Raw genomic sequence first — 13,064 nt, forward strand, 5'->3', positions numbered from 1 at the left:
TGGCAATCTTTGTAAATACTTCACCTATAAATACAAACCTGTTTTACAGGAACGATGTCGGTGTAACTAAGGGATTCAGTTGGGAAAAAAATAATTTCACATGCATAGATTGTGAACTATGACGCAATATTCACACTCTTCAAATGTTTTTTTATTTTTTTCTATCGATTAGTCAAGTCTCCATGGGGTGACAAATCGATAGAAAAAAGTTATTTTTTGGGTGAACTATCCCTTTAAGTCGTGACTGGTCTGCATTTGAGTGGCCAGACAGACACATGCAAACGCTGTTATAGACTGCATGGCCATCTATACCAATATATTGTGTTGGCACTGTAAAAAATAACAGCCAAAAAGGCTCATCAAATCAAAATACGACCTATGTATAATACATGCACATTTGTGCACACACAAATACACATGGGAACTAACCAGAAGACTGATCATCATCATCATCACGACGCGTCTCCTCTTCAATCAAGTCGCTCTGAAACAGAACAGGTCATTTGACAGTTTTATTAATGCAACGGTTTTTGAAATTGACAATAAATTAATACAAACTGGTACGCTGTATGGTTAGCATTAAAAAAAGGCATATGTGGTCAGCCAGCCATAAAGTGGTAATGGTGCATTTGTGTTCTCCTACCCTATCATGGGTGCCAACACTCTGTGCCTCCTCCGTAACATCTTCCGTCTCAACTCCCTGTTCTGCAGGGGGATCTGTTTAGACATTCACAATCAAATTCCAAGTTCACGTCAAATCAATTCCAGACTAATCCCCACCTACAACAGTATTTTACATTTGAATATAGTCAGTATAACTGGACACATCAATAATTTCAGTCAACAACTTCCAAACTCCAAAACATTTTGGGTTGTGTTATGTACAGAAAACCAGCTTGGAATTTCTTTGTGACGCTGTAAAACACTGACTGAAGTTCACCAATGCTTTTGGTATTTGTTAAGATCTTCTCACTCACCAATGAATGTCTCTAATGGCACACAAGGGGACTGTGGCAATTCAGTCTGGACCTACAATTGAAAAATTTGCAATATTTATTCAAATGAAAATAAAACGCCTAACAATTTTACAAAAAGATGTCATGGCAGCAATTCCCTTCACTTTAGTGAATTTTAACAAAGCAACAATATTAGAACACCAAAAAGTTAAGTAAAAAGGGAAGAAATGCAATTGATGAGAGCACCAATTGGAAACAAGACCGCAAGGACTTTCATGAACGACCTGTTAAAAGGAATTATCCTTATTACCAAAGTGATAAAAACTGTGAAGTTAATTGAGCCGAAGGGACTCGACCACTGCGATTTGACGTTCTTTTGTCAAAAAATATTGGATCGGCCCCAGCCTGTCACACTTCCAGGGGATGTTTTTCAAACGTTACTTTCAGTTAGGCTACAGTATGTGCATAAACTGTTTTACTCATTAACAAGAAAGGGAAGCCAGTGGCAAAGATGACCCAGACTGGCTTTGTGATCTTGCATTTTTGGTGGATATAATTGGGCACTTAAATGTGCTTAATGTTAACAAAGTTGTCAAGTGCTGGAATTGAGCCTGATGGACAACATACTAGAACTGTTACAGATTTTGAGATTGGATTTGTGGAATTGATGCCACTGAGAGATTTAGATCAGATTAAATAAAGTTAACAGATTTATTTAGTGATTTGAACTGGTCTGCAACCACAACAAGCAACCATAAAAGGGGGAAACTTTATATTTACATCATGACGGCTGTCCAAATGTTATTGCTATACAATTACCATTTCCTCTGGAATATCAGTGTCAACAAGATCATTGTAATCAATTGTATCTTCACTGGTATCACTTTGTTCATCCAAGGTGTCTTCTGTGAATGCATCAAAGAAAGCACACAACACCAAAATCAATGGGAATGCAATGATGATAGAATACTAAAAGATGCTGTCAGGTGAGGACCCAATAAAAAAGGACATAACTCCAGATGAGAACACAATTTACCTTCCGAAGACTCTGGGTTAGAGACTGTGTCTGTGCTGTCATCATCGTCGCACTGGAAAAAAGGTACAAGGAAATTGTTGAATTGAGTTTACAGTTAAACATTTTAAACTTAACAGGATATAATGACTCCAGACTTAAAGCAGCACCAAGTAGGTCGAGGTATCAGTGGCCACTTTGGAAACAAATAACATGGCAGCCAACGTCTTTGACTTCATTACCCAAGAGTCTCTGAAAGCATGTCCGGCAAGGACGCGCTGTGATTGGCCAGTCTTCGCTTGACTGGCAGTTCCTTGGCAAATGCCAGGATGAAACTCATCGACTCCCCTATACATAGACCTCCCTGATTCTATACATTTATGGGACAATTTTGTGGGACATAATATCCTATAGAGTTGTTATAAAGTTCCATAGTGCTGCTTTAACACTGCAAAAAGAAGTACAAAACAGCAGCTTTATAATATTCCTTACCTCCTCATTGTCCGACATTTCATAAGCCACTAGGTCCTGCCAATAAAAAAAAAGCAAAATCTCTAACAATGGAATACCCTCCCTGTTCAATATGTATCTATTGATAGTGTGTGCAGTTAATGAATGAGTTAATCACACAAAGTCACAAATCACAGCATGATACAAAGCCACACTATCTAAGCTATCTCGCGTAGCCAGACAATCTCCGCCTACGGATACATCTGGTGACATCTAAACTCAGTGAATGGGCTAAAAAATAACAGCTTCACAGAACCAGAGCCTTCTATTAGAGAGTTACGCCAACTCAGTTCACTTCTTCGGGCCAGGTCTTCTACATACACATACATTGGCGAATAGTGACAAATCCCCAAACCGGAAGTTCATGGAATGCATTGAAGTCGACGGCTCCTTGTCACTATTTCCAGCTACATGAACCACGTGACCGACGCCGTTTCTGACCCCTCATTGGCGCAACTCTCTAATAGAAGACACTGCACAGAACCAAAGAAAAGATGTTGGGGAGGTCCTTCATATTGGGACAGTGTCAGGATTGGTTCGGTGTTCTGTCCAAGCCCATTCACTTTCTTTAGATGTCAGACTTATCAGTAGGTGGAGATTTCTGATCGTCTGGCTATACGAGACAATAGGCACGCCGCAAAACACCCATTAGCCGTTCTAAAATCCATGGTAAACCACCGTCTCTTTTGGCTTATTGTTTTAATTTACCCATCATTCTGGCCTCTAGAGTTCTAAAGCAGTGTTTTTGGTCAGCTATAAAATTATATTGGTGCAGTTGTATTCTACCTTGTGAGGTGTGACAACACTCAGTGCCTCTTCAAAATCTTCGGTCTCAACATCCTGTTCTGCAGAGGCATCTGTCAAAATATTCACAATACAACTCCATGTTCACATCAAAACAAGTGCACACTTACAGCACTGAAATCAACTTGTTATATTGCAAAGACATGGGATGCTAAACTTTTATCACTAGCTGAATATTTTTCCAGCCAAAGACATCTAAATTCCAAACCTTTTTGAAAAGAAATGTGTGCTGCTGCAAAACACTGACCATCTTCACCAATGCTTTTGCCATTTGTTAAGATTTTGCCACTTACCAAATATATTTTCAGATTGAGGTGATTCACTCTGGACCTAAAATTGAAGAGAAGTTCACTATTTTAATATGCATGAAAATGCAATAATTATAATACACAATTAAAAGTTACTAATACATTTCACATTGCAGGTATTTCGATTCACATTTACGCACTTATGTGCGGAGTGTATTTTGAATATAATATGTAGCATTTCTAAGCCAAAATAGCATGTTAGAGTATACCGGGTTGGGTTCTGAAGCGATCACATGAGAAGAGGTTGTGGCATAGTCGGAGCTGCCAGCATTATCACACTGAAAAAAGGCACAAGGCAACAGTTGAATAAACTTTACTGTTGGAGGTTTTGCTTCAAGTAATGATTGAGATCGTTGAAATGAATATACAGCCCAACTAAATAGTACAACAAATACAAAACATTGTAAACAAATACATTTTCCTTACCTCCTCATGGCCTGAAGACACCAACTCAAAGACACTGCATGGTTCAACCTCCATCTGCGTGTCACAAACAATCAGAAGAACCTGCCAAAAAAAAACTGCCTTAAGCACAGGTTTTACTGGGCCTGCTGCAGCAAACAAAAGGCAAGGTTCTCACTCGAGTTCCAGGTAATGGAACTCAGAGAATGAGGACAAAGCTTACATTATATTTTCTTACATTCGATTACTATCCTTGTTCTAAAGCAATAGGGAGAGCAGTTGTGCAAGAGTAGTGTTGTGTTTTCATAATAAATAAATAAATCATAATTGTACGATTCCATTTAAATGCTGGTGTAGCACATTAACCAATATTAATTTGTGGGGTAAAGTATTAACTAAATACATTCAAGGCATAATCTATTGAAACAAGAAAAGGAAAAAGAAATCCTTGTGAAAGCTTGTAGTCCTAACACAAACTCTGAAAAGCACTGGATATTTCAGAATATTAGGAGAGTACAATTTACCAGGATGCAGTCACTTGTGTTCTTCAAGACCCTTGCTTTGCACCAAGACTTGACAACAGGTGACCAGACAACACAGGAAGAACCAACAGTGATATTCTTAGCAGCTCTCAGTGGACCAAACTCTGTAAGCGACAACAGGAAAATAAACTATGAAAATGACATTTATGTACATGATTACCTGCTGCTACATTCATGTTTGTGCAAGCTAGGCTAATTACAGGTTTATGTAAAGATTTGGCCAGTCTAAAACAGATTCTAATATCTACACTAACCATAAGGTACCTCGTTGGATTTCATATCCACATTTCAAAACTCTGTTAACAGTTATTTCAGCATACACATTTACAAATACAGTTCAAACAGCAGGCTTAACACAATGACGTAGGGAATTCAGACACAAAATCATTGACAACTGAATTATATACTGTAACTTACCAGACTCCAGAATGGCAGCAGAGTCGTTTCCCTCAGTGTCCTCAGTGTGGGTCTTTGGCTCCTCTGGCACAGCTTTAAGTGGACCAAACTCTGTAAGCGACAACAGGAAAATAAACTATGAAAATGACATGTATGTGCATGCTAACCTGTTGCTACATGCATGTTTGTGCAAGCTAGGCTAATTAAAGGTTTATGTAAAGATGTGGCCAGCCTAAAACAAATTCTAATATCTACACTAAACATAATGTATCTTGTTGGATTTCATATCCAAATTTCAAAACTTCGTTTACAGTTATTTCCAGCATACTCATTTACTAATACAGTTCAAACAGCAGGCTTAATACAATGAAGTGGGGAATTCAGACACAAGATCAATGACAACTGAATTATATACACTGTAACTTACCGGACTCCAGAATGGCAGCAGCGTCGTTTCCCTCAGTGTGGGTCTCTGGCTCCTCTGGCACACTTTCCAATTCAAGGTCCACGGTCTGGACCCCTTCAGCAACTATGACCTCCTCCTCTTGGGCTCCCAAATCAGCTTTGGTGGTGGAAGCAGACTCTGCACTTTCAGGGAAAGCCTTGATGCAGATCTCCACAACATCTGCTGCTTCAGGGACAACATGCTCCTCTTGCTGATCAGTCTCTACAACATCTGCTGCTTCAGGGACAACATGCTCCACTTGCTGATCAGTCATCAGTTCATCTTCCTGGCAAGGCTTTCCATCCACTTCTGACATCTTAGGAGTGACATCATCATAAGGAGTCGGACTTCCGGTGGAGATTTTACAAGTGATTTCCACCCCACTGTCTTCGAGGCTGACTTCCCACACAGACTCTGACTGTCTGATGAATACACACTTTAACACTTTGTCTGTACTGGGCCCAACTTCCTCTTCGAAAGAGGACACAACCTCTGGATCCAGCACCAACTCCTTCTTAATAGCTGCAGCCCCGCTAAGTACACAGTGTGCACTGTACCTAGGAAATTGCAGGAATGGCTTGGAGAGTGTACACATCTTGGAAATGGACACCACTGCAGTATTTCCATAATCCACAAACTCCACAAGAGCCGTCTCGTTCGCATGAATGTCTCTTACAACTGCACGGTACCATGAATTATCATCTGGGAACTCTGCAAGGATGAGGTCACCTGGATGCAAGTCTTCAATGTTGCCACTTTCGGCTGATGACTCGCCATCGTTGAGTTTGTCAACAATGGAGATTAGGTCAGCTTGCTCCTCGACTAAGTGGACATAGAAACTAAGAGGGTTGTTACAATGCAAGACAAAGATATCTGCTTCCATACCAGCTGTTATGGATTGTGAGGGCAGGTCTGTTAATTTAGGGAGGCCCTCCTTGTCGAGTTCAGGAGCTCCAAGGTCGTTCGTCTGATCTCCATCATCCTTCCGGGCATCAGCAATAAACACAGGTTTGACAGCGGCATCAAAGCGTTCACTGGCCTCAAGACTGCTTGTCAGTTCTGATAATCCTGCTTCAGTGCCAAGCTCCTCCTGGGGCTCAATACAAACACTGATGGTGCACTCCTCATCTTTCTGGACAGAACTTTCCTCCAACGGTTCATGAGCAACAGAACTGTCATCCGGAATGCTGGTGGACATCGTACACATAATGTCTACCCCACCGTCCTCAAGGTTGACTTCCCAGATGGATCCTGATTGCCTGATAAAAAAGCACTTAAACACCTTTTCTCCATCTGTGGTTATACTCTTTTGGAAGGAGGACACAAGCTTTGGATCCAGCTCCGACTCCTTTTGGAGGACTGCAGCTCCACTAAGCAGACATTGTGTACTGTACGCTGGACACTGAAGCAAACTTTTGTTGAGTTTGAAGATGTTATCAACGGATACTTCACAGGAATTTCCAAAGTCAACAAACTCCACAAGAGCCATCTTGTTGTCACTGATTTCTCTTACAACTGCACGATACCATGAATCATCATCTGGGAACTCTGCTTGCACAAGGTCACCTAGTTGCAAGTCTTTAATGGTTTTGGTGGATGGCTCACCATCATTGAGTTTACTCACAATTGAGCATATGTCAGCCTCATCACAGGCCAACTGCACATAGAAGCTAAGAGGACTGTTGCTGTGTGAAACAAAGACATCTGCTTCCATACCTACTTCTATGGATTTAGTGGGCAGGTCAGTCAGTTTAGGGAGGGTTTCCACCTCTGGTTGAAGAGACGCATAGCTTTTCTTCTGAGATTCTGAGCTGGGTAACTTTGATCCCTCTGAACATTTTTGTTCTGAAGAAAGATTCTGTTCAATGTGTCTGTTATTGGCACCCACTGGTTCAGAGCAGTCTTGCATGCTACTCTGTGACCTGCCATCCAGCTGCCTTTGTTGTGGAGTTCTGTAGTGCTCCAAAGTGGCACTCCTAACCTTTGGGGCAGACTGATTTGTCTTTGTGGCTTGTGTACCTTCCATCTTAGTGGTAGGTTCTGAGACAGCAGTAGGCAAATGCTGTGCATTGCTGGTGAACTTGGGTGTACTCCTAACATGGTGAATAACGTTGCCATGTTGCCACATTGGCTCGTCAATGTGAAATCTCTGCTTGATAGTGGCATTAATTTGCGTTTTTCCGTGATACAGTTCAACCTGCAGTTTACCGTCAGGTTGTTTGGCCACTACTAGAGCTCTAAATGACTGTTCTGTTGCATTAGTCTCAAACCAGCCATTTACATCATTGGGAACGTTAGCAGAGATGTCTGAAAGGCCACACTCTATTGCTTGCACTGGAACAGAGATGATGTCACTTGCTTCTCTGGGAATGGGAAGCAAGTCAGATGGGTCCACATTGAGAGTATCGCCATAATCCACAAAGTGAACCCGGATAGATGGTTGCACAGCCTTGATTTGTCCTCTGTACCATTTTCCGTCTGGGTATTTTGCAAAGCACAACATTCCGAAAGTTGTTGAGAGCTTTGAGCTCTTAAGCTTGTGACACAGTCCGTTTACTTTCAATTGAAGATCTTTCACAATGTCAGCATTCCTCTCTAGCTGGCAGTAGAACTTATTGACATTGCTGACACATGTCACTGTGACTTTTTCTTCCGTCCCTGTTTTGATGTTGTGGGTTGAGTAGTAGTATGTGTCCAAATGCAAAGAGGAAGCAGGTTCTTTTGAGAGTGATGCAATCGTTGCATGATGGACCATGCGGGTGCAGGCACTTTCAAAGGGAGTTTCGAGATCCACAATGTTGAACACAACATTCTGCTCATTGTACATGACTGCATAAATGGTGCACTTTAAAATGACATGGCTGGATGCAGCAGCATCCACAAAGTGCTGAAACTCAGCAATTGCCACCTCGTCCCAATCATTCATGGGTGATGTAGGTTTAACAGGGTTGTACAGGCTGCATCGAAAAGCTTGACCTTTCAAATTCAGGAAGCTTGGGTTTATCTTCCGCAGTTCAAGCAGGGGGACTCTCTTTCTCTGGCCATAGTCTACAAACAACACATCTACATGCTGGGTTGTGTCTCTGCTAAGAACAAGAGCTCTGTACCACATTCCATTATGTGGATGGCGAGCAACACACACCGATTCTGTAAATGGCTGAAAATGGCTCTTGGCATAGAACATCTGCATCTCTTGCATCAGCAAATTCAGCTGTCCTTTGTTCTGGCACAGTTGGCACCAGAAGTCATTTGGGCTTTCAATGTAAGACACGCTGACATCAACGGCAGTTCCTATGGGAAACATTAGCTCATTAAAGGTTGCAGGGCCACTTTCAATCAAGTTTGGTGTTTGGGAAGGAATCTCACTTTTCTCGTTTCCTCTTACAGGTAAAGCAGCTAGCTTTGATTTGACAGGGCAAACGACAGGAGATGTGGTCCTCTTTACATTGGGCTTTTTCTGGGACACATCATTCTCAGCAAGGCCAGAATTGCACATCAGTTTATTGACATCTTGCTCTCCATGTGCTGTAGAGTCTGCGATCTGAACGATATATGCGCCATCACACTTTGCAGTAACATGTACATTCAGGACTTTATCCATGACTGCTTTGATGAAAAGGTCAATGGCACTACGGCTCCATGTCTCATCTTTTGGCTTGATACCAGCAAGGCGACATTTCAATGCAAGTTGGGGCAACTCTTTATATTTTTCAGGAAGGACACGGATGCAGTCTCGGTCAATTAGTTCGGTGTTTCCATAATCACCAAAAAACACTTTAACTTGAGTCTTGCTGACTTCAGTCACAGTTGCCCGGTAGAATGTATCATCTTGTGCCTTGGCAGCACAGTATAGCCCAACAGTTGGGTTTCTGATCAAATTCGTAGTGGCCAAATCACTGTAAAGACTGTCTATGTTCTCCATCAGTTCGTCAAACTCATCTGCATACTTCTGAGACTGGATCCAAAATTCAAACGGGCTTGACACATGATGCACAACTGCTACATGTGAAGAGTTGAGAGAGAGATCCGCTGTAAGCAACTTCTGAATGTTCTCCCCTTCTGTGTCTTTTGAAGCCTCAACAGGTACAATTCCTTGGCTTTCTCGTTGAGCTGAATGCTGGGGTCTGCTTGGTGTGCTGCGAACGTCAAAATTTAGGAGTGATTTTTCACACTCCAGAAGGCACTTCTCCTGAGAGCCAAACAAAGAGTTGATGCTTGTTTTTTCATCTCCATACAGTGTGACATAATGGACACCCTCACACAGGCTTTGGTATTCAAATTTGGCAATCACAGTCTTGTATAGGATTAGGGACTTGAGATACTCAATCTGTGCTGCTGTCCATCCAAGGCCTTTGTCAGTGACACCATGGAGTGAGCAGACATAGGTCACAACTGGCATCCTAAAGAACTCTGCAGCCAATGGCCTTATGTTCTCCACCTGGACAAGCTGTTTCTTCCCGTAGTCAACATTTAGTACTTCAACCACATTGTTGCCTGGCAATATTTGCTGTAAAACAGAGCGATACCACCTGCCATCACTTCCTCTTGCGGCACATGGGAATCCAAGCATGTTAGAAGTGACTATACAAGGAGTAAATCTGCCTTCATAGTACAGTGTGATCTGCTCAGTGACTTTCTTCAACTCTTGTGCGAAAACCTTCAACTGACAGAAAACTCGCATCGGGTTTGTCACTTCTGTGACAATGACAGTCTCTACGGTTCCCATCTGCAACTCCGGGTACATGAAGCGCTGCTGGTTTGGTGTTGAGAGTCCTATCCCTGGGGGGTCATTTCTCATAGACTGCCCTATCCCTGGGGGTTCATTTCTCATAGACTCCTGGTGCAACTCTGTGGCTAATGCTACACTGCTAGGAGGCTGCAATGACTTGAGCAAGAAGTCTGAGAACATCTTTGGTGACAACTTTTTGGCAAATCCCATCTCATACATTTGCGGAGCAATGCTGGGTATTTGCAAGACAATTGTTCTCTGGGGCACCATCACATCTTGGACATGTGCTTTCACAGTCTTCCAATTAAGAGTTTTCAAGAACTCCAAAGCCATCGGGGACCATTTGCTCTCATGTGATAGTGGTAGGACATTAGCGAGGACACAGAATTCCACTTCAGGTGGAAGGTGGAAGAACTCCTTCTTACCCCACGCCAACATACTTGTGGTGGCAGTGAGTGTCCAGCCTTTATCGATGAGAAAGCACTTGTAATTTGAGCCATTTCTTGAGACTATGCGTGACCTGTACCAAGTCTCATCCACCTGAACCAGGCATTGATCTCCAGGATTTCCTTCAAACTCGTTAAGTTTGTTTGTTGTTTGTTTGTACTGAATATCCTTACTTAGGTACTGATAGTCTGCTTTCCTTTCCTGGTTAAAGTTGCCCCAGAGTTCCACAAGCGGACAGAGGGGATTCAAGTTCACCCTAGTAATGAGAACAACTACTTCTGATCCTAATGCAGGGAGTCCAGGGATTGAAGACATTTTGGTGCTTTCCTTTCCTTGGTGCCAACCTTGCATGTCAGCATCAGGCCTAAAACATGGAAAAATATTACTTCAGGAGGGGAAAAACATTGCCAAACATTCTACAGTTTAGGGCCGCAATTAGGGATTATTCTATCAATTACTTTTTGAATCACTTTAATTACTTTAATAATCTAGAAGCTAAATCGTATTAGAAATCGTGAAAATAGCTGATCTACAAGCTCATATCGCGTCACATTGCGACATGCAGCTATGGGAAATCATCTGCAGGCAGTCAGAAAATTACATCATTGCAGGCACGTCACGGGCGAAACGGTGAGAAATCCAATGGGAGCGGGATTAAGAAAGCAGTCGAGCGCAGGGCTCTAGTTTGCCGTTAGGCCGAATGAAAGGAGAGGCAGTCAACCTGGATTAGCCAACATGCACGTAGGGCTACAAGTTACAACTCGGTTTATCATCTTATAATTATTATTCCATCGATCATCTTTTCAGTTAATTAAATAGCCATAATGGGGGGGGGGGGGGCTTTTATTTCTTATATAAACTGCCCATAAAACATTCGGAAACTTAACTTCAGTAGATTATTTCTCCCCTTCAACAATATCAATTGGTAGTGTTTATACCATTTGTATCATTGATTAGTCACCTTTACAACGAGGTACAATTTGTAAGGATCTTGCAATCGTGGAATGAGTAACACTTACACAGCTTAACGTGTGGGTAGCACCTCCCAAAAAATTGCCAAAATCCCCCAATATGCTTCTGTTGGTAATCACTCCTGTTTTGAGCCACCTGCCAGCACACACTTGCTGAGAGGTGCCAGACAGTCACAGGTGTGTGGCACCTGAGCATGGGTCTGGCAACTTTTGTTGAGTTTGTGTATGCTCCAAGCAGCAACACTACCCACATGGAAAGATGCCACGTTTGTCCCATGCAATAGGGCAAGTGAAGCTGGTGTTCCATTACGCATTATTTGATGTCAGCCCTGGTACCCTTTGCAGGCAGTTGTGCAACTGGCACCTGAGTATGGGTCCTGCAACTCTGTTACCGTTGTGCAAATCTTGCCTGTAAATCTCACAGAAGTTTGGAAATGGTACCAAGGCTGATCCCAAATAATTCCATGGGGGCCAATTTTTTCCAATTTTGCACGCACATTCCCACTAGGCTGAGGACGAAATGCCACCCTTTTCACATTGGCCTGTTATAGCACCACCAGCAGTTCTAATTGAGCACAACACATTTTTTAAATAGAATGCCTCAAATCATCATGAATGCAGTGTCCGATGCCGTGAAAGGCCCAAGAAGAAATAGCATCCTTTTCACATTGGCCTATTATAGCGCCACCAGGCCACAATAACTTACTGACCTGGCGGATATGTGCTCCGAGGAGCACTTTTTCTAGTTTTACAATATCATAAGCATTAGTGAAGACTAGGGATGTGCCCAGCGATTCATTTCACTGACATGTAGCCAACGTTTTAGAAAAATGTATTTGAATAGTTAAAAATGAATTCAAAATTAACAGAATTTTTTGATCTATAAGGCCAAATCTCATTGGAATGAATATGAATATATATATATATATATATATATATATATATATATATATATATATATATATATATATAAAATCCAATATTACACAACTGCTCCCAATAATTAATTACGTCAAGCTAAAGTAGGTCAAATCAATTATGCCGTCACTCCAGCACAAGCTGGGAGCCGGTCAGAAGCACACTACTGACCAGCTGGGTAGCTCCCCTTCAACCATAACATGTAGTAGGCCACTGTCACAATTATTACATAATAGTTTAATCGCAATTATTTGAGATAGTTGCAATTATTTATGCATAAACGGAGCTGATCTACACAAGCTTACAGCTTGTAGATCAGCTATATCCGCTTTTTTTTAAAATTTTGTAAGTGTAAAATTATTAAATGTCAGAAATGTCTTTGTATATTTAAGTTATTTGTCATATCTGCCCTGTGCAATTTTTTATTACGAAGCCTTAAAGGCAGTCTGAAATTTATTGATTCATATATTCCAATGTTCAACGCCAAAAACACAATTAAATTGTTAATCGCAATTATTTGTGTGACAATTAATCGTCAACTGAAATTTGTAACAGCGCTAAGTGGGCCTATAGGAACATAGGCCTACTCTGCATTCTCCATATTCTCACCTCAAACACAAAATT

At 41.6% G+C, this 13,064-nt stretch overlaps 1 protein-coding gene across 1 annotated transcript; it reads right to left on the minus strand.

The window, feature by feature from the left end:
- Window positions 1–424: 424 nt before the first annotated feature.
- Window positions 425–10,866, minus strand: tdrd6a (tudor domain containing 6a; the record flags this gene model as incomplete). The annotated part of the gene is made up of 8 exons (XM_084082174.1): window positions 425–484; window positions 644–717; window positions 1,993–2,044; window positions 2,461–2,496; window positions 3,800–3,868; window positions 4,517–4,638; window positions 4,952–5,041; window positions 5,358–10,866. The coding sequence occupies 8 exons, from the start codon at window positions 10,864–10,866 to the stop codon at window positions 425–427; spliced, it is 6,012 nt and encodes a 2,003-aa protein (XP_083938300.1).
- Window positions 10,867–13,064: the final 2,198 nt, after the last annotated feature.

The sequence above is a fragment of the Gymnoscopelus microlampas genome, assembly GCF_963454915.1.
Source record: "Gymnoscopelus microlampas genome assembly, chromosome: 16".
NCBI lineage: Eukaryota > Metazoa > Chordata > Actinopteri > Myctophiformes > Myctophidae > Gymnoscopelus > Gymnoscopelus microlampas.